At 41.7% G+C, this 22,366-nt stretch overlaps 3 protein-coding genes across 4 annotated transcripts; 1 reads left to right on the top strand and 2 right to left on the bottom strand.

The window, feature by feature from the left end:
* Positions 1-672: 672 nt before the first annotated feature.
* Positions 673-6,472, bottom strand: polg2 (polymerase (DNA directed), gamma 2, accessory subunit). Its single transcript, XM_071527435.1, has 8 exons — positions 5,492-6,472; positions 5,153-5,258; positions 4,441-4,546; positions 3,639-3,824; positions 2,898-3,038; positions 2,665-2,745; positions 1,220-1,326; positions 673-1,036 (listed from the first exon to the last, which is right to left on the bottom strand). Exons 1-8 carry the CDS (start codon positions 5,991-5,993, stop codon positions 871-873), a joined length of 1,395 nt encoding a protein of 464 aa, XP_071383536.1. The 5' UTR covers positions 5,994-6,472; the 3' UTR covers positions 673-870.
* A 755-nt stretch (positions 6,473-7,227) lies between these two features.
* LOC139650686 (probable ATP-dependent RNA helicase DDX5) lies at positions 7,228-15,535 on the bottom strand. 2 transcript variants are annotated; one of them, XM_071527431.1, is made up of 13 exons: positions 15,364-15,535; positions 13,873-14,053; positions 13,689-13,785; positions 13,462-13,595; positions 13,203-13,268; positions 12,766-12,907; positions 12,417-12,577; positions 12,031-12,203; positions 11,678-11,788; positions 10,338-10,399; positions 10,157-10,216; positions 8,451-8,681; positions 7,228-8,052 (listed from the first exon to the last, which is right to left on the bottom strand). In XM_071527431.1, the coding sequence occupies exons 1-13, from the start codon at positions 15,402-15,404 to the stop codon at positions 7,592-7,594; spliced, it is 1,920 nt and encodes a 639-aa protein (XP_071383532.1). In that variant the 5' UTR covers positions 15,405-15,535; the 3' UTR covers positions 7,228-7,591. The 2 variants fall into 2 exon arrangements, with proteins under 2 accessions (XP_071383532.1, XP_071383531.1); XM_071527430.1 differs by having other exon boundaries at positions 8,460-8,681.
* Positions 15,536-16,582: 1,047 nt separating this feature from the next.
* On the top strand, positions 16,583-22,268 carry LOC139650683 (CD209 antigen-like protein E). The gene is made up of 6 exons (XM_071527427.1): positions 16,583-16,742; positions 17,520-17,642; positions 17,776-17,940; positions 18,336-18,481; positions 19,871-19,986; positions 20,342-22,268. Exons 1-6 carry the CDS (start codon positions 16,583-16,585, stop codon positions 20,490-20,492), a joined length of 861 nt encoding a protein of 286 aa, XP_071383528.1. The 3' UTR covers positions 20,493-22,268.
* The last annotated feature ends 98 nt before the right edge of the window (positions 22,269-22,366 follow it).

Here is a 22,366-nt window from a genome sequence, read left to right as displayed (position 1 = left end):
AGGGAGGGGCTTATGTACACCTACGCTCGCGAGATTTTGACCCGTCATCGTCAGAAGTAAAAAACATTTGCGACTAGCGCCCCTGCTGTTGGTCTCCTAAAGAAAATCTCCAATCATTCCAAGTATTTTCCCCATTGAGAAATACACAATTTGGCAAGGGAATGGGGTCCTTACCATGTTTCCATCGAGTATTTTTTATAGCTTATTTCCCATAGAGAATTCAAGCTTTCTCACACAACTTTGAAAGCAGCACCAGAGGGAGACAGGACGATTTACCACAAAGATACTGGAAGAGCTTTGCCACGTCATTCCCCTCTACTCCCTACTCCATTCTGGCATGATTCATTGAATTATACTTGCACAGGGAAATCACTATAATTAGAATTTAACCTCTGCCATCATCCCAATCCATCACCCTCTAAAATGACATAATACTAAACTCAAAGACACAATAAACAGCACTGTCCCACACATTATTTTGAAGGGCTATCGTGCTTTGCTTCTGGAATCACATTACAGACTCTTATATTGCTTACCTCCCTATTCAAAACCACTGTCATACTTGTTTCATTGTTTAGAAAGTGTGGGATGATTTGAAGCACAAGTGTCATTCATAATCAAATGTAATCCACAACAGCTACCGTGAAGCACAAAGACCATCACCACAAAAAAAAAAAACAATATTAAAAAAGCGAGATATTTTAATGGAAAACATATACTTTGAGATATTCTTTGCAAAAACAGACAAAAAAAAAAGACACCAAACTAGACATCTTTCCCCATCCTCCACCCATACGACCAGCACTATTTAACACTGCAGAGTACAGACGGTGATGTAGTTCTTATCACATATTATACACATTACATAGTTCAGATGTTGTCAGCAGCAGAAATGTATCTGCTGAGGAAGTTCTTGATCTCGGAGATGTGCATGGTCTGCATGATGGTGGTGTCTCTGCTGCGGACCTGCAGGAGGCCGCTCTCCAGTGTGTTCTTGCTGATCACCACAGTGAAGAGAACTCCCATCTCATCATACCTGGAAAACACACACACACACACACACACACACACATACAAAATGAGCCCACAGGAAGAGGAACTTCCATAATTTGCTCCTCATGAGCAATCTACTTGCCACAGAGCCAATCTATGTAATTGTTTTGAACCCTTAGAGAGGTTTTTAATCAGTGTAGCATCAAAACGCTGAGCAGCACTTTACTTGGCGTTCAGCAGCTCCATGGATGTGGATGTTGGCATGGTTTCCAGATATCCAGGCCATGCAGAGATCCTATCCTCCAGGAACTCCTGCAGCAGGCCTTCACAAACCTACAAATGAAGTAATCGCTCATTATTCCACCTGGAGAAATGCCCACACAATCAAAAACATAAGTTTAATTGTATAACTTTATGCTGACTCTATTGCATTCACGTGAATGTTTGTTTTCTGCACAGCACTTGTATTAAGTTTTTAGATATCTGTATTCACATGGAGTTAAGGAAGAAGAAATTAATGTAACATTATCATCAGGGCCGGCGCTCCCTCCCTCACGCAGCCCTTTTTTTTTTCTACAGTCGAAAAAAACCCCAGTTCTTATTGGATAAATGACTTGCAAGTGATCATAAAACCAATCAAAGCACTGATTCTGCGGAACCATTGCAGTGGCATTTCAAATAATTGTGCATTTACACTAATTTAGTTGCTTCATCTGCAGATAAGTGGTAGCAGTGCAGTTAACACTACTAGCTATAGACATTAGTTCCCTTGCTATGCAGTGTAGGCTAATATAACAGGAGCTTTGTTTAGCTAGACAGCAAAATATTCAATCAATCACTAAATTTAGTCCAGGGAAGTTTGAGATAGTAACGAAAATAGATGCGAATTCGAGATGGTTCCTGGCAGTTGGTTTAACTGATTTGTACTATTGTGTTTTTTGACTGCATGTGGAGATCAAAATAATGCAGCCTTGTTCAAGGAGATGTAATTGCAATTTAAGTTGTAATGGTAAAATTAGTTTTCTGTTAATATTTTACTGGATTCTAGTCTCAGAACTTTGTCCATGAAAATGCTAAGTTCATTTAGGCTAGTTGTAGAGAAGGTAAAGTATGTAATGATTTCCAGTTTAGAGTTGTATTATGTACAGTCAGTGGAATTTCACTTTTTGCTCTCCAGTCTGTTATTTTCTGATATTTTAATGTTGACACATATGCTACATTTCGTAGGAACAATGTTGAAACTCTTAGACAGAACTGAGGCAACAGAACCACAAGCCACAAGGACAGAGAACCCAGACAGCAATAGTGAGCTGGACAAAACAGTGCCAGTATTGGTCAAGATAAGTGACATCAACGTTCATCTGTTAACAGTTCTAAAGCCACTGCAGTCTTGAAAGTCCTCATTTTAAGCTCATGTCCACACAAGAGGAGAGAGCCACACTCACCTTTGTATTTATTACATTTTATTTTGATATTCATGTGCTATATCTTATAATAGCTAACAAAAATACAGTGCTTAAACACACATTTTTGCCTCAGTCTTTATTGCTTGATGGCGGGGAGGATTCGTCCCAAAATGGGACCTCCAAATAAAATTTTGCCAAGGGCCTCCAGCAGTTTAGAGCCGGCCCTGATTATCATTTATGTGTTCAGTCAACACAAGCTTCCTACCCGTCTCAGCTCCATATTGGCTCCCCCGCCCATGTCCAAAGCCACCTTGACTGGAGCCAACACGGGATGCAGCTTCAGAACCTGAAATCAATGGTGAACCAAACTCAGTGAAGAGTAATGCATAATCTAGGAAGACCCTTATGAAAAATCACAATAAATGAGAAGTAAATGAGAATGTCATAATTTCCCCTGCTATTGTTCTGTATACAGGCACAGTTGGTATGGATCGTCACCTTTCTCTGCAGCAGTTTCTGCTTGCTCTCTTCTCTCTTCAGCTGCTGTAGTGAGTTGTACAGATAGGCCTTCACACCACGGTCCATGTTGCCGGTTACAGAGACAACGTGAGGAACCACTGCCTTCTGCCCATCCCGACACTGAAGCATGTTGAGAAGGACATAGGTGCTGCTCAGTGGGACTCAAAAACAATGCAACTGCCTGACAATGAATATCAGAGCGGGTCATTTCACCATATGATTGACTTTGTGTTTACATAATGTCAGCTTGTTAGCTAGCTAACTATCACTGTCTTGTCGCAAACACATATGGTTTGCTACTTAACTTATCTAGTTGAAGCTAGCATTAGCAGTGGCCAGTAGTTTCATGTTAGCATTAACAGCAGTTGCTTTGCTACATTAACAAGCCTAATTAGTTAGCTGGCTAACAAAGACAAAAACTAACAGCGTTACAGAATGGACCTACTCTGACACCATCACAATCTTTTTTAACACATCTCTATTTTTCCAGCCTGGTTGTTATATATTTAGGTGTTATTTGGATATAGTCATTTGTCCAGTGGACCTCCATGACGGCACCAGCTGTGGTTGCTAGAGGTATGATGCAACTGCAAAGCCTCTATAACCTCAAACCTACTTTTCAGCAATGGCTGCTTAACAGCTGCAGTGCAACAATGGCGTGCAGATGCATCACCAAAAACACATCCACATTAAAACACTGAGCTGAGCGCGCCTGCTGACCTGCAGTTTGTTGCGGACTCCTCTGTGCGCCTGCACCAGCTCAGTGTGTCCTCGGCTCAGCAGCGTCTCCAGCGGCTCCTGTCCCCACGGGAAACCGTAGAGGATCCTCACACCGCGGGACGCCCCCGCTGCCAGCTCGTCCTCTGGGATGTCACTGCTGCTGAAGTCTGATGGACCCAAGGCAAACTGTAGTAGGAAGGATGGATGGATGGATGGATGGATGAACGCATGCATTGACGGATGGACACCGGGATAGAGGGGTGGATTGATGAAGGGAGATGATATAGTGGAAGAAAGAGGGATGACATGATTTAATCTACTGAAGTTATGCTGATGTAATTTTAATCTTAAGTAACCACAATAAAAACCAAAGATGGGAACCAATACTTTAGGACTGAGGCTCAAGACAATATAATGCTGCTTATTAGATGGGGAAAGCCATTCCACAACCCATTCTGTGTTCCAGCTACTGATGCACGATATTGATACTAATACTTAGGATTTTGTCAGTTTAAATAAAATGAAAGACTTTCTCTGACATGTAACTTGATTTATAGACCAATTCCTTGTTTACAAAGCTGCCTGAAACCCTCAAAGAAAAAACTGCAGCCTAGTTATGCATAAATTGAAGAAGTCAGTATTTTGATACAGAGTAGGGATGCATAGAAGCATGGTTCACTGATGTTAATTACCAAAAAAAAAGAAAAGAATCTGTGTTGCTTTAAAAGGAGACTTTTTGTGTCATAGATCTGGAGCAGGATTTTTGACATATTTCTGTGGAGACGCTGCCTCACACACTCACCTTCCTCCACCACTGCAGCCTCTGTTGTGCCCAGTGGTCCAGCCACTGGGAAGAGGTACGGGGGGAGCAGAACCACACCAGAGACGTCTGGGTGATTTCACCAGGGCTGGCAGAGACAGACACTTTATTATATAACAGTTAGCTATTAGTTTAATGTTTACCAATTCACAGGGTTTGATGCAACGATCACTTGTGTCATTTAGATGTGATAATATTACATTTTATTCATACAGAAAATGGTGTAAAGTATGATAGAGGTTACTGTTTTAACCTATTGCAGAAGCCATGTCCAGTAAATATGAATTTGATGTTGATCTGGTCAAATTAAGATGATAATTGAATGGAATCCATTCTGTAGCCATTACCACAGACTTTGTTTGCTTAGCACAGACAAAATAGAATTAACTGCTGGAAATATTATTTACACTATGAATAGTGTATAATATCCTAAAGGCAATCAATTAGTGACATCATGCCCAGCAAAACTGATGATGACTGGTAGATCAGCTCATCTACTCTATAGGGGGAACCTGTGGTGTATGAAGTTTCTATCGTGTATTGTTCTTGAGTTATTGTGTCTACACACAGACAGACAGAGACACAGACAGACAGACACCATGACAACATAACTTCCTGTATACCATGTACCAGGGTGGAGGGACAGAAAAAGGATGAAGCAGATTAGAACAACAGAGAGTAGAAGAAGCCTCACCAACCGGAGCCATCGGAGGGCTGGAAGCACAGACCGGTCTCAGCCAGGCCGAAGGGTAACTTTCTGTTCACCAGCTCCAGTGAGGGGACGTACTGCTCCAAGGCACCTGGGACGACACAAAGCACAACACATGTAAATATTAAATATGGTTTGATGTCATTTTTCCCCAACAAAAAGGGGATACGCGCCATCAATCATGTTAACAAATGTATGGCCATCCCCTTTCATCCCTCTTCAAATTGTGACTTACAGCACACCTGTGAAACCATAGCATAATAATCCTATGTGCCTACTGTGAATGCTTCTAACCTCTGACATGTGGTGTATACAGCACTCTACCTTGCAGAAAGCTTGTTCTCAAAGATGCCGAGCTCTGAAGAAGCAGCTGCACCTGCTGGATGAGCTGGTCCTTGCTCAGCTCTTTCAGGTCAAGCACTCGGTTTAAGCTCTCCATGTCAACCACCTTCAGCTGCCCGTCTCCCCGCACAGCTCTGTCCTTGCTGCAGTTCAGGGTGCTCGTCCCAAACACCTGAGCACTGGACCGGGTTACAGAGAGCCACCACTGGTCCAGGAGGTTTTCCCTCAGCTCCATGCCCAGGGGCCCATAGCTGCAGCTCATCCCACGTTGAAATGAGTCTGTGTGAGTCTGGCCGGGCGAGATGTAGTACCTATCGGTGCAGAGCTGTAGTAATGTCCTGGCCTGGTCATAATACTCTTTGGTAGCTCCTGCCGTACTAAAGCGTCGCCTTATGTGTTGCAAAGCCAGCGCGACCCCGCACTGTGAGCTTTGTAGTGTGGGTTCACGCCTCGTTAGGAAGCGTCTGACACAGTAGGATAACATATCTACGAGTCGTTTATCCCTGAGTGAAAGACACAGCTCCACATGGGTCAATCCAAAGATTGCCTATTTAAAGATGAATGACGCAATAGTAAAAACATGGCCTGCCATCTGGTATGCAAATGTGGTATTATGGTTTTGACCATACGGTATTAGCCCTGACGAATACGTTGTCTGTAACACTAAGTCGACTCTGGTAACTTTTTCTTTAACTTCACTGAGAGAAAACTGGTCTGCGAAGTTCTGTGGTACCCGAAAATATTGGCAGAGTGAGAGGTCGCTTCTTCCCCCTCTTGACGGATGGCTCTTTAGCTAGCTAGTAGCAGTCTCTGGATAATCTTCTTGCGAGCCGACCAGTACGCCTGTCGTTACATGTACAAGAATTTACACTCGCCTGACAACGCAACCAAGAGTAATGTCCACAACTGTGAAACTTTCACACCGCAATGGACAGTTCATTTGGCATTAGGCAAACGTGAAAACATGACATGAACCCGGAACTAAAACCTATACCTCCGGGTTACAGTCGATTTTTTTCCTGTGAAATATGCTTTTTCAATAATTAAAATATATATGTAAAAAACATTTTTGGGATTGAGCAACAATTTAAGTACGTATCTTATCATTTCTCATTATGGCTTTTTTTCAAAACGCACTATATGTAGTCTCACAATGTTGGAGCCAAAATTATGATTTTGATATTAACTTTATTATTTGATGAATTATGCATAAATACAACGAAATATGAGGAGTGGAAATAGACTCATTATAAACTATTGGAATGTGTTAATAAATTGTGCCTGCTTTTACAGTTCACATTAACTAACAGTCTAGAGCTTTATGAGTAAATACTGTTAATCATTCATTAGGGTGCATAAGGCAGCGGTTCCCAAAGTGGGGTGCAGGGACCTCCAGGGGTCCTTGAGCAAGTCCCCAATAAAATGTGGAATGGTTTCATGCAGTATCGTGTCGTTTCTCAGTCAGCTCAACACCAGATGGAATGCATGTCTTTTTCGATCATGGGTTTCACACTCCATCTCCCCACCAACAGTAAGCCTGACGTGTTTCTGCTCTAAATTGTGTAACATCAAAAATTGTTTTCAGAACTGGGTCTCAGGGCCCTGATGTGGTTTGGACATTGTAGTTTAGGGCCGCCAAGGTCCACATCAAAAAGTCAAATTCCAGCAATTCTTCCAACCCAAATTTCCCACAGTGACAAAAGGACACAAGATTTCCATTTTCTTCTTTTATTTAAAGGGCCATGCAAGCCCTTTATATATGATCTTCATAACATCACTTTAAACATACCACAAACTCAAAACATTGCATTACCTAGTAAAAATAAATTACTGAGGAATGTAACAAATAAAAACAGTCAAGGAAAAGTGCAGCAATTATAGTTGCACTACAGGAGACCTGTCTACGGCTCCTTTTAATGCTCTGGGTTTACTGAATACTTCCAACCCTGCTGTAAGCAAAAAAAAAAGTTAAACAGTACAAAGGATAATAATAATAATAATAATAATAATCATACTGTAAGATACCAAGACAAGAGAGAAACAAAAATCAAGTTGGTTCCGTATATTGTGCGTATATCATATCTACTGTGGGAAGGGCGGTGGCATGGGGTAGGGCACCATCGGTGGCGGGGGTGGAGGCTGCTGGGCCTGTGGTGGTGGTGGCTGAGGGTTGAAAGGGAACGGCGGGTGGTTCATGCCGTTCTGAGCGGCCCTCTGCACGCCCCCGAACTGAGGGGGGCCCTGGAAGCCCTGGTTACCAAAGGCACCCACCTGGTTTGCGGGAGCACCGAAATTACCCTGTCCGTTGCTGTTGCTATAGTTGTTGTTGCCATAGCTACCACTAGAGCTACCACTGTTGCCTCCATAGCTTCCGCCATTTTGGGCCTTATTGCCGCCAAAGGCACCCTTCGGTCCGCTGCCGAACCCCCTATCGTTGTCCCTGTCCCTGTAGCTACTACCACCAAAGTTATTGCTCCTCCCACCCCCGGAATACCTATCCCGACGGTCGTCCTTGTAGCCACCTCTTCCCCCCCTTCCTCGACCTGTGTGAGAAGAAAGAAAAGAGAGAGAGGGAGAGAGAGAGGGAGGGAGGGAGGGGAGAGTGGAAATGGGTTCACATGGTTACCACTTTGATGTGACAACTGAAACAACAAAACGACAGTGATACTAAACCATTGAGAAGGTCAAGGTTACATAATTCCAATGTTGAAAATGCATCAAAACCCTCTAAGAAATCCACATGATAAAGAGACATCACATCAGATTTGACCTATAAATCGAATCAACAGTGGACTTGACGAACCCCCAACCTCACCCTTGTTCATCTAGTCTGAGAATGAAATCCCTCATTAGATACTAAGTAATGCATTGTATCTGTCTCATTAACGTTGGACAAATATGATGGGGAAAAAAACAATCCTTATTAATGTAAACAAGTAACTCCGTTTACCTCCTCTGTCCTCTGCCATCTGGATCAGCTTAGGGTTAATGGCCTGGTTGGCCTCGCGGAGCACAGAGATCAGGTCGCTGGCCTGTTTCATGTTGTTGGGGGTGAAGAAGGTGTAGGCCGTGCCCGTTTTTTGACTGCGGGCCGTGCGTCCAATGCGGTGGATATAATCCTCGGAGGAGTTAGGGTAGTCATAATTGATGACAAATTTCACATCCTCCACATCTGTGAAAGTGTTGCAGTGTGGCAAAACAAAAGGAGGCGGCCACATGGGATTTTGCACACCACAACAGCCAGATCAAAGGGACAACAAGTTAGCAACACTGGAGGCTAGGGGGAGGAAGTGGTCATTAGGCTGCGGAGGAAATGCGTTAAACAACATAGTAAAGAGTACGTACACAACTACTCCATGGGAATACTACTGTGGGAAGAGAGAAACGATGCACACTCCAATTGCTTACCATAATAAAAAAAGATCCAAACGACATTCACCCTCCCTTTTTTTACCAAGGGAGAAGAAAAAAAATGGATTTGAAGTCTTACCATAAAGGAGTATGCATTCACTAGTCCTTTCCCAATGCAGCGAAATCCCCCACAAATTGTCAAGTGACATCCAGGAGCTTCTACGCAGTTGGGCCACTATGCACTGGGGCCTCCTCATGTGCCAATATAGGACCGTTCAGTGGTACATTTCTGCAGGTCCTTTTTTCCCAGTACACTCTCATAAGAAGCTTGATATTAAAGGCCGCACTGCGCGTCTTGCCAAGACCGAATAGACCAAGTACTAATTTGACAGGAGCCCCGAAAAAAGAAAATGAAAAAGGCCCAAGTATTGATCCCTGTGGCACCCCTCAGAGAGCACAGTACAACCCCCCTCCCCCCCTTCCCTCATCAGTCTCGTCAAGGCAAGATCTTCCCAGAAGCCAGTGTTCACTTGAGAAAATGTCTCTCGTTGGCAGGTCTCGACATGACTTTAAAACGCAGGCGAGGGAGGAACTTTGGTTTGAGCTGTCTCACTCTCTTTCTCCTCTCACTAGATGTCCCCACAACCCCTTAAACGCATGTGCCAGGTCTCCCCAATTTCAATGACAAATAAAAGGGATTTAAAACTGCTCTCTCCATTTCAAGAAAACCAGCGCTTTGAGGGGGGAAAAAAAACAACAACGGAAAGCTTAGACAGGCTCGCAAACACCCATGCTATTTGGTACAAGCTCCGACAGGTAACAATTGTTCCAAATCTCAAACAAGTGACTTGCAATACAGTGCTCTCTAACACAACAGCATGCAAGGCAAAAGTCACAGCATCAAGCATATCTTTTTTTACGTTTGAGTTGGAAACAGCTGGCTGGCTGGATGGCATTGGTCGGGTAAAGTCCATGGACAGAGAACAGATGTGTGTGTAAACAACTTATCAGAGACAAAGGCTTAGCCACACCGCCTTTTGAAGATCACTGGCACACAAGAGCTTTCACCTCTCTAGGCCCACTGGGTGGCAAGCCAGTGGAGCACTTCCAATATGTCCTCCTTCTCCCTCTCGAGGCCTGGGACTGTCATGCCTAGCGCCTGCCACAAAGACTCCACCTTTAGGTGAGAAAAACTCAGAAAATGCATAGAAAAGTTAAAGAAAGCAAAAGCACTTTCTTTAAAAAAAGTGTAACATTGAAGAGATATTTAGTGGGGCTAGTCAAAGGCATACTGACCTAGGCCACGGGAGGCCACATCGGTAGCGATGAGGATGGGGGCCTTGCCATATTTGAACTCTGAAGGGAGGGGGATAGGATTTAGTTTGATTACAGAGCACAGTGTATAATGACAATGACAGATCCCTGAGGTGAATGTTGTATTAAAACACAGCTTGCAACGTGATTAATTAAATCTTACCATTGAGGACCCAATCCCTCTCTTGCTGGCTCTTGTCTCCATGAATGCCCATTGCTGGCCACCTGTGAGACAAAAATAAACTTTATTTGTATAACACTTTTCTAAAAAAAAAAAAAAAAAAAAGGGTTTGTTTTCAAAGTGCTTTAGTTGCTTTAGCTACAGTGGCCTGTAGTAGTTAGGGATCTACGTCAGGTTTCTTCAGGAAGGGTTGGACTCTTACGTATTTTAAACAGGATGGAAAGAAGCCGGCAGCCATTGAGCTGTTGATGATAGACAGAATGGAACGGCTAACAATGTCTAAGAGACAAGCGGAAGGTTTCATCTCCCTACCATTCTTTGCCACGAATGGTAGGGAGATAGGATGTAAAGTGGGCAAATTGAGCCGAGATTACAGGAGATATAGATAGATCATTGGTAGTGGTACAGATTTGTAGCCTTATATTCAACTTTCTGGGTGAAGAATTACAGGAATTCTCCACACATTAGTGAGGATAGTTCTAGAAAGAAACTGGGAGAGTGGTTGATGACAGAATTGATGTCATCTCTTGGAGATAAGATTAGAGAAGAAACACGCTCTAGCTTCCGTAACCACTACCTGACATTTTAACATTTGTTTTCTCAAAATTTCATGGACTTGTACAGGTGGAGCTGAAAAGAGTGACTAGTTCCTCTGTGCCCATATGCAGTGGGGGAGAATTCATAATCTGGGTGCTGGGAGATCCTATGAAGGCCTCTGAGAAATACAGAAGCAGTGGCTGAGGCAAGGAAGCAAGAGCGCACAGGTGAACAAAGGGTAGGAGTGGACTGATACAGAGGCTGGTAAAAAACAATTGCCTTGTGGTCAGACATGCAGATATTTATCATTTCAAGTGAGTGGGGAAAGGCCAAAAGACAGAACTAAATCAAGAGTATGACCTTTTGACATAAAAACTGATTGAATGAGGTGGAATGATTCAATTTTTCTTTTTTTTTGTTGGGGGGGGGGGGGGGTCTTGCAGTGGGGTCTTGCCCTTAACCAGGAAGCAGAGTGATTCAAAGGAGAAGAAGGAACGAGGAGAGATGGGTGAACACTTAAAATCATTACTGTGGATCACTGCTGCACCACCACCAGAGATTCTAGGCTAGCGGAAGTGGACAAAATGGACTCAGTAATCTTAAAGAACTTGAGCTTGAACAAAATATTCTATGAATGTGACCAAAGTAACATTAATAAGTATGAATTTGCAATGGGAACGTTCTGTTTTCATTTGGTATAAATGTGAGCCTCACGTCTGAAAAAAGGAGAATTCCCTCTGAGTAAGAAAAAAACATGGGGTTGGGATGAAATAGAGGACCCTTACCCATCTCTTCTCATCCTCCGGGTAAGCTCATCACAGCGCCTTTTGGTCTCCACAAAAATAATGGTCTTGTTCTCCTTCTCGCTCATGATCTCCTCCAGCAAACGGATCAGTCTGATGGGTAGGAGAAAAAGGAAAAGAGTGAGACAAAACTTCATCAAATTTAAAAAATAAGAAATCTTTACATCAGTCTGTCACAGCCACAGACCTAACGATTGTATTGATTCGACAGATTCAAGATTCAGTGAATAATGAAGGTATTGAATATTATTCAACAACTGATGCTACAACATAGTCAGTAAAACAATGTACAGTGAGATGTTTTTGCAGTAAGGAGTTGGGAGCCATGTACTCACTTGTCCTCCTTCTCCATGTCATTGCAGACATCAACTATCTGCAGGATGTTGTGATTGGCGCTGAGCTGCAGAGCTCCGATGTTGATCTGGACATAGTCCTTCAGGAAGTCCTCAGCCAGCTGGCGAACCTCCTTAGGCCAGGTAGCGCTCCACATCAGGGTCTGACGGTCTGGCTGGGAGGAGACACAAAGGGCAGCAACACCCAAGTTGTCATTCAATCCAATGTTTGGGTTTTTTGCAGCTTCAAGGTACATTTAAGACTCACACTTGGTGGTTAAAAATTATTGTTCCACGTGTCACAAACTTGTACTGTAGCAATGTCAGCAATGTACTCTAATGTAATAATTATCTCCCATGTGTAAGGAAATAACATAGCTGCTACATACCCGGATTTGGTCCACTATCTTGCGGATCTGGGGCTCAAATCCCATGTCCAGCATGCGGTCAGCTTCATCCAGCACCAGGTAGGTGCAACGCCGCAAGTTAGTCTTACCACACTCTAGGAAGTCAATGAGACGACCTGGGGTAGCGATGCAAATCTCAACACCTTAAACAAAATCAGAAAAAACACACAAACATGCAATATGGGATAAGCAAAATAAACTGAAAAGGACAATTGCAGAGTATCAAAACAAGAAGAGAAAAACGTTCTTCCAAGACAAATGCCCTGTAGCAAAGGAATAGTCAAAGTGCATTAAGCAAACACACTATTCACATGTGCAAAATTAAACATACCTCTCTCAAGGTCCCTGATCTGGGGTCCTTTGGGTGCTCCACCATAGATGCAGGTGCTCTTGAGGCGGGAGGCCCTGCCGTATTCAGCAGCCACTTGTTGCACCTGCTGGGCCAGTTCACGGGTCGGCGCCAGCACCAGGCACTGAGGGAAGACATACAATTTGTATAAGGGAAACGAGTGCACCACATGCAAGAAGTACAGATTTATTTAAGTCAAAACACAAAGTCTCAGTCACATTGTATCCTTCACATGAAAGAAATGGATTATGTATGGATAACAAGAATAATAAAATGAGCAGTAACAACAACTTCACGTGTTCATCAAGTCATATGGGACCTTCCACAGAGCCATACAACTTGGCAACAATCAAGAAAGAATGGTCCATGCAGACAGGGATTACATGAGTAAATATTTAGTCATATTACAAAGTACTTACAATAGGTCCATCTCCATGCTCCAGGAATGGCTGATGTTGGATGTGCACAATTGCAGGCAGCAGGTACTAAAAAAGAAAAATAAAAGATCCATAATAGGTCAAGATCCACAATCGGCTACAGACCTATTTCTAGTGGGTTTGCACATGGCAAAAGTGGTATTACTGTATGTCTAAATGGCCCTGGGGGCAAAAATTTATTCCATCCGAGTGCCAGGTAGAAAAAGTTTGAAGAACCCTTAGTCAAAAACACTTTACTTACTGCAAGGGTTTTCCCGGACCCGGTTTGAGCGATGCCAACCATGTCTTTGCCGCTAAGTGCAAGTGGCCACCCCTGAGACTGAATTGGAGTTGGTTCGGTCCAGTTCTGTTTGACGATAACATCCATGACGTAGCCTGAAGGACAAATTAGATATGGCAGTTAAATCATTCAGTCAAAATTAAAATAATCCACATTCGTTTGGCAATGAAACATTAATTTCAACTCACTTGGGAAAGTGGCTTCATGGAATTTCATAATTGGCTTGGGGCAATCTCTGCCCTTCACTGTCACTTCTTTACTTCTGCGGTACTGCTCAACCTCTTGCTGGAATTGGAAGAAGGTAGGTATTAATAACTGTAAACACACACACACACACAGTACACACAAGCACAAGAGGCATTCAGGTCTTACAATTGCTCTGCGAGTGACATCGGGGTGCTCCTGGTAGAAGTTCTTCTGAAACTTTGGAAGCTCGTCAAGGTTCCAGTGTTTCTTTCGCAGCCTCTCACCGGGGTTGCCAAACTTTCCTGGAGGAGGTCCACCCCTACTGCCTCCACCGCCGCCACCAAAACGAGGTGGTCCTCCACCATACCTTGTGTAAAAGAGAGGGCAACATCATGTAATGCACAGCCAGAAATGAGATGGCATAGTAAAGAACACTGCCTCACAAACCATATGTACCCCTTTCTAGATTGAATCCCTCCACTCATCTTACCCATTGTCTCCATGAAGCAAAACACTGAGGGGAAGATGCTGCATAACATTTGTATGAGCTTAAGACAGCTGAATCACTATTGTGAATGAGAACAACTCTCTTCCAAAGCCAGAAACCAGAGAACTAAGGTTTGAATCCAATAAATTGGGAGACTGACTTTGTGGGCTCTGAATATTTATTTGAGCTTTTACATCCACTGATCATCTCTAGCATTTTAGCTTGATGACTGACATGACTCTTATTTCTAGTTAGAGAGAAACATCATGCATCTCTTGTATGGAGAAAACGTCACGCCAACCTCAGTTAATAAAATTCTGGCAGTCAATTCTGTGGCCTTGTTTATCGGCAAAGGTACATGCCTGGCAGAACCTGTTTGCAAATCGTTAGGGCCTTATGGTTAATCCGGATACAGATGAACCATCAAGCAGCACATGACTAAATAACCAGATTTTTTTGATTTGTCTCACATTGCTCGGTATCGCCCACCACGTTACATTCTGTCGTAAAAAGACTGATGCGATAACAAGCGTATCAACTCTAAAAGTTGCCTTTTTATTGAAATAAGTGCTGCTCGGTGTATTGGGAGCATGCCGAATTGAAAAGAGGCTTCGGAGGATCCAGAAGAGGTCTTGAGCAATATTTCATAAGCCGTGTATCGTTTGACAACAAACAAAGCATCAGTAAAGTACCAGATTATTGAACTGAGTTTGGCGTTAAGTCCTCTCTTTACAAGAGAAACGAACGTCTCAATGCTACGTTTCCCACCAGTGCAATGTAAATGTCAATACCAATTGAAATCCAGTATTAAAGACACTAATGATGCTAGAGAATTGTTCAGGGATGCACATCCGCAAGTTTCCTCTGCGTCACATGTCTAGATCGGGAGTCAGGCATACAAACTAGTATGCACGGCCACCGACATAGCTGCCATTTTAATTCTAACCGGCAGAGAAACTGAAAACATTTTAGATACTCCAGGAAAGCCTAACCGCATCAAAACACTTACTCGCAGTTTTCAATCAACGACAGTAGTTCATTGCCACCATATGGCTGCATCAACAATTTAATAATTTTCTTTATTTTGCAAATCAAATCGATATCGCCAGAACAGCTAGCTTGATAGGCTACAGCGGCCGTTAGCTCTTTAGCTGAGCTAGCTGACGACCTAGAATCGACACTTGACTTACCCCCTATCTCTGCCACGATCTCTGTCGGAAAACCCAGGCATTGTGAAGCAGACTGTCGTCGCAAAAAAGTCAGCTGGTTAGAAAACGTTCTGTCGGTCAATACAAAACACAGACACTCTAACTACCAAAATCTGCACCCAGAAAATAAAAAGAAAATGCCGGCAGACAAAAGTCTGGCGAAGCGGATGTGAGGTCAGACAAGGCGGTTCACATTATTGTATCAATGCGCGTCATACCGTACTACTTTATGCCGGCTTTTGGCCGATAATGGAAATATTAATATGGCATGTGGGTGAACATGAGATGTGGCAGTTTAGTACATCATTGATTAACTGTACACGCATACATCTATGGTAGAGATGGTAAAATCCTTCTGGTCCTTCAGACGTCACTATTTAGCTAAATTCAGCTCAGTTTATTTCCAATACCAATGTAGCCTAACCAACATGAAATTAATCAATAATTTTACCCTTATAATATTTTGCACTTCTACTCCTCTGTTATTATTGGGGCACATAAACAAGAGAATGTCATAGAAAACTGAGACAGACTGAATGCAGCAACTACATTACATTCTTAAAATATTAGAATATAAAGGCACAAAGCAGTAAATACAAAGTTACAATAATTTGCCACTGTTTCCTAACATTGTTATAGTTGCTGCATTTTTTTCACACTAAAACTGAGGTTTAGGCTTAAGATATTAGAGTGAAAACATTTATACACAAAACAGAGCAGGGGCAGAAGTACTTTTGAGCTTTTCAAACATGAGAAAGTTTTTCACACAAGAAAAAGTGCATTTCTGTCTCAACCTCAACTATGACAGTGACTTCCTATTTTGTTTATCTTCTCTCTTTTCTCTTTTGGTTGATTTCTTATAGGCTATTTTTTGATTTTCCATTTGCGAGTAAGAGGCCACCGAACCTTGTGCTTAATAACCTCTGATTAGTGAAGTGACCACAGCTCAAACATCATCAATCATCAAGCAGATCTAGAAGAGGGAACAAGGAGAATCACTTGTTTGTATAATTACATTTGACTTCCTCTTTGTCTGCACTTCCCTTTTTCATGCAGACTGTCCAGTCTGTCTGCCTCACACACACATTATATACGCACATTGAAATACTGATTTATTAGAGGTGGAGTAAAGAACAGCTAAGACAAGTCAAGTGCCAAAAAAAAATATTTTATTGGACAAAACAAGAATAAGTGTACAGTAATGTCAGACGAGCTGTACAGTGAGCTGGACGACGTCAAGAGGGTCCACTTTGATCAGGATGAGAAGGAGGAAAGGACGGTGGACATCTATGTCAGCGCAGGCAGCCTGACAGTGTATGACAACCCCTGGGTGGAGGAGATATCGCCTCCGAATATACCAGGCTCTGCAGGGAATCAACACCAGGTAGGCCTGCAACAAGCATACTGTGCACATAGTCTTTCCTCTACACAGGGCTGGTAGAGTTTGGGATTTTTCCATTAGTATTTATTGTTATATAGTAGTTATGGCAATAGTTATTTCAGTTTAGGTTTAGGTAGTTTTCAGTGTGGGTTTGGTAGTTTTACTTTAGTTTTTATTTGTTTTGTTTTTTGTTTTTGTTTTTTTTTTTTGCAAATATTAGGCCTAGTTTTAGATTATTTTTCTTGTATCAGTGCTATTTTTGGTATGGGTGGCATTTTTTAAAGGTATAATGACAGAAGTTCACAACATGTATTGTGTTTATGTTTGCAACAGGTATTGTGTAATACAAGCAATACAATCAATAATTATTTTTTAAATTTATTTGGATACATTTTTCAATTACTGTTGAGTAAAAATAGACAGAAATTCTCTGCCAAAAAGTTATTCTCTTTTTTACCCTACACATGAACAAAAAGAGGAAAACTAAAAACCTTTCATATTCTTATTTTATTTTCATTAGTTTTAAAAGTAGACAAGGTAGTTTTAGTTCAGATTTACTATTTTTTCAGTTTTTATTTTCAGTTTCTGACCTAGTTTTCATCTTATTTTTACTTTACAGTAATAACCTTCAGACACACACACACTCACAAAGACATACATAGTTACAATCTCTTCATCTCTCTCTGCCATCAAACAAACATGCGCTCACACCTCAACCTCTCTAACTGTCTCTGATGTTGTCACTTCATTTTCAAAGCGCCCTCAGTTACTTCAGTCACAGTAAGCTCAGAAAAGAGGAATCCTTTCCGAGCTGCTGCAGTGTCTCTGGGGCTGCTGTGTCTTCTCCTCCTGGCTGGGATCATCGGCCTGGGAGTCAAATGTGAGTTTAACTCATTCAGTTTGCTGATGACTCCAATGTGTTGCTTGCAAAGTGAGGAGCGTTCTACATGCTATTTTCTAATAAACAAATGAGAGTCTTTAGTCGCTGTTTGTTGTTCGCGTCGGTACGACAGCCATTGAAGACAAAACCAGCTGGAGTGAGGAGAGAAACCAGCTGTGGGTGCACAATGCCAACCTGACCGAGGAGAGAAACCAGCTCCAGTCTGAGAAAGACCGGTTAGAAGCCACTAACGGTCAGCTCATCCAAGAAAGAGATGAATTGCTGGAGAAGCTTTGCAGTGAGTGAAATATCACCACTTTTACTTGCATCTTTGTTCTCAAGATTCTCATCTTTGTCCAAATTGAGATATTTAGTAGAATTCCTGTGTTAATTCAACGCAGCCAAAGCCATTTCAGTCAATATTATTGATCTATTGTTTTACCCAAAGAAGTCATCTTAGGTCCTGTTCACCATCACTGTTCCCATCTATTCAAAAACAGAGCTGTGCAGCAATGTCGCATCACACACAAACTCCTTTGTATTCTGTCTATTGTAGAGCCACCGCAGCAGCCGCAGGGCATTGTGATAACATATTTGAATACTGGACTCTTTGACCGCTCTCTGGGTTGTGTTGTGCTGCATTGTTGTATTGCAATGTATGTTATAACCATGCCATTTTGTTTTGTCCATCAGAGGAAATATGCGGCTCCTCCTCCTGGCAGAGGTTGGACTACAGTTGTTACTCTTTCTTCAAGTCAAAGAAAACCTGGAGGCAGAGTAAACAGCATTGTGAAAAGAACAATGCACAGCTGGTGATCATATCTAGCAGACAGGAACAGGTGAGCTGGATTAAAATGGAAGCTTGTACACTGGTTTTTGATCTACCTCAGTTAACATCTCTTATTTTAATTTACTGCAAACAATTTAAGACTCTCACAAGCTACAGATAAGTCCCTCTCAAGCATCCCCCCCCCTACACACACACACACACACACACACACACACACACACACACACACACACACACACACACACACACACACACACACACACACACACCTTGCTGCTCACCTCAGTTTCTTCTACACTACTGTCATTTTCAACAATAGGGTCCCCAGTCTCACCAGTAGGACTGTGGGACTTTAGAAGATTATCCTTTGCAGAAGTTGTAAAATGCATTCAGCTTCATTGCCAGCTGCCTGTGAAGCTTCTGACTGTCTCCACCCTGTGGCCTCTGATGCCCTCCAGGACCTTCTTTCTGCTTCGAAGCTCCTCCAGCCTCTGCTCCTTTGCACCAAGCTCCAGCTTCAGTTCACCCCTCTGTTTTAGGCTTGCTCTTGGTAGAACCAACAGACCGGTAGATCTCCTCCAAAGACCTGGGAGAGCTCGCCGAGACATACTCACTCTTATCTCCTCCAATGGTGCAGATCATGGGATCAGAGTTTCCAGTGGTGTCAATACCAAGCATGGTAGAGAGTTTGTTTGAATGCAATTATTCCTCAGAGAGACAGAGCTTGCTTCTGCATCCTTAGCTTAGAGGAATGAAGAGTTTGCATCAAATGCTGCTGGTTACAGTCTAACCAAAACATTTTGCATTCAATGCATTCATACATACATATCATTCAAAAATCATTAAAATTTGAATTAGTCAAAATGAGAACATAATGCATTACCACGTTTCATTCCTACTTCACTTCCATAAGTTAAAATGTCTGAATAGGCTCTGGAATGGTAGTCATGTTTAAATCATGTTCTTATAAAAGACATATCATGTTATGATAATCTGATGTTATCACTAATCTAGCTGTAATGTCACACCTGTGTTATCTCTAACTTGTATTCATTCCAGCTTGCACTATTTAAAATGTCTACACAACCCTGAGACTTACAGCCTCAAGAATAAGATATATTCACCTGATGCTTATATTTTCCTTTCATTTATTCTTCCATTTATTCATTTTATTCAGCACAAATCCCTCATGGATCACTGGCTCTGCACTTCTGGTCACTTCCAACTCTTCCCTCTGCAGCTCTCACCATACTGTATGCCACACTAGTCAGACGTACTGTACATATCTATAGAACATTGTCCTTGTACCATTTGTGTCAGCATGTAAGGTGCATGTACCGAAATTCATTACTGAGGTGAATGAGTAGTAATGAGTAAATAACAACAAATATTGTCAATCATTGTGAGTGAATCAAATGTCTGTCCATTTGAAACACAGGAATTTGTCATCAGTAGGGTTCTCCCTACTGATCCCAACACGAAAGCCTGGATTGGTCTGACCCGACAAGTTAAGGTTTGGACATGGCTGGATGGGACACCGCTGACCACAGACCAGTAAGAGGCTTATTAGCATTACTATTCCAGGACATTTACTAATGATTTATTTTACTGGGTTCAATGCTTCTGCATTGAGAAACAGTCTTTTTAATTTTTAATTTGTTACATTATGTATCTAGTGCTAGTAACCATTACAATTTTGTTGCTTTTATTGGATTGGTCTGTCATTAAGTGGGGGGGGGGGGGGGGGGGGATGATCTCTCTTTATTACCAAAGATGTCACAATAAAACATACAGATCTGTCAGATTACCCTTTTTACAGTCTATGGTTAGAACATGCATTAATATATTTTGTTCTATCATGATGATAGTGTGTAATGCTTGTCTGAGTAGTTGTTGCTTGTCCCTGTAGGTACTGGCATAATCCACAGCCTGAGGATGACAGTACATCACAGCGGAAAACAGAAGACTGTGCTGTGATAGCAAAATCACGGATTGAACCTCTGCATCAGGAAGACTGTATGGAACGTAAAACCTGGATCTGTGAGAAAACAATTCAGTGAATACAACCAACCACCTTTGTCTCTTTCTGTCTACTGTATGTCCTAATGACAGTTTTTTGCCTTAAATTGGTACACCGTCTGTAGTAAATCGCTTCACTAGGACATTTTGAACAATTGTGCTCCTTTGTGAAATGAATGATGATATATAATGTGGTGAAAATGAAAATGATAGCAGAAACAATAGTCAGGCATTATACAGGTTACAACAATCCTGTATTGCAGTGTCACATTTTATGAAAAACTTTATAGCACATATCACAATTTTGTTGTCTTTCTGTGCACCTACATGGTTTTCCTGATCTACTCAGTCTTATCCAGTATATATTCAGTGTTGCTTTTGGTAGATTTCAAATCATCAAATGTAATGGTTTCGAACATGTGCAGCTTTCCACAGCCAAATGTTCAATATTGAGACATTAACATTTAAGTGAAGTCTATAATTGGTGGTTAGACTGATCTAGTAATCTAGGAGCCACGGATCACACCTTGTTATGGTTGAGGATGAATTGGAGGTGGTAAGTGTTTCTCTGCCCGTGTTTCTTCAAAAGGTCAAAGAAAAGAAAAAAAAAAGCCATACAAATTCCCCCCCACACACACACTGTGGGGCCTGTCTTTTGAAAGCCAAAGCTCAGTGCACTCCACCCTAATTGAACTTACTTTAACAGTGATTGACAACAGAGGAGGAATTCTTATAGTCCATTAAATCAAACCCACCTCAGACAAGAGCCTCTCGTTGTATCTGACAAGCTCTTTAGCCTGAAAAGTGGAAGGAGAGGCTGGTACAAAAACATTGCAGCAGTGAGGGTTTCTTCTAAGGTTCACCAGAGGAACTGAAAGGTGGATTTGGTGGAAAGTTACACTGATATCTTTAGTAATGGCCATTGAAACTCTGTGAAGTGAAGGAGAACTCCAAAGAGGGATGGGGCTAAGGTCGGTCCAGGACATATAGGGGGACAGGGGTCAGTGTTTACATGTGAAAGAGCAGTGAGATTGTATGCAATCCATCTGGTTGTGTTCAGTAACTTTACAATCAGCTTGATCCAAACCCACTAGCTTGACTGTGGAATGTAGAAACTATAGAATAAAGTGCAGGGTTGCAAGTTCTTGGACCGATCTAGGAGCAGCAGATCACACCTTGTTTGGATATAAGGAGGAATCCAAAGTGCCTTTACTGCATTTATTTGATTTGCCAGTACAAGTACAGAGAAGTGATGTAAGCTGGTAACAGTTAAGAATAAGCATAATTAATAAATGTTGAATTTATAATTTTTTCATACTTATTCAATGGTTAACAAAGAGCTAGTTGAATATTATTTTGAAATTGTTAGTCAATGAATAGTATAATCATATATAGTCAATTCTATTCAATGTCATAACTGTTTACTGTTCACAACTTATCTGTGGGTTTAAAGCTAGAAATACTTTAATAAATATTTGTAAACATTAGAACTTGTTAAAATGTTGTTTAGACCACATAGTCATTCAGTCATGACCTTGTCTTTCTCTCTCTCCCTCTCTCTTTCTTTCCTTTTTTCTTTTTCTTATACCAGGTGATCTCTCTCTTTTTCTTCTCCTTCTCTTTCTCTTTCTAATATACTATCTTTGGTATTATCTGTCTTATGTTGACAGTGTCCTTTTGTGTGTGTGTTCTATATCTGTTGTATTCTATATCTTTTGTAAAAAAAAAAACGTTTTTACAAAATTGCAAATTAGCTCAGGCTATAAATGTTATGATATGTGACATCAGACTATTTTCAATAAAATGCTTTATGTCTATGTATCTGTCTCTATTCAAATAAACATTGAAATGAAATAATAAAGTTACAAGGGAACTGTACAATACATAGTAAAAGGTTAATCGGAGAATGTGCGTG

Source organism: Centroberyx affinis, unplaced genomic scaffold, assembly GCF_046629955.1.
Source record: "Centroberyx affinis isolate AG114_WGS23_722 - 3 ecotype Tasmania unplaced genomic scaffold, CSIRO-AGI_Caff_v1 ptg001530l_1, whole genome shotgun sequence".
Taxonomy (NCBI): domain Eukaryota; kingdom Metazoa; phylum Chordata; class Actinopteri; order Beryciformes; family Berycidae; genus Centroberyx; species Centroberyx affinis.
The sequence above is the reverse complement of the archived record's forward strand: the minus strand, read 5'-3'. Positions and strand labels throughout refer to the sequence as shown.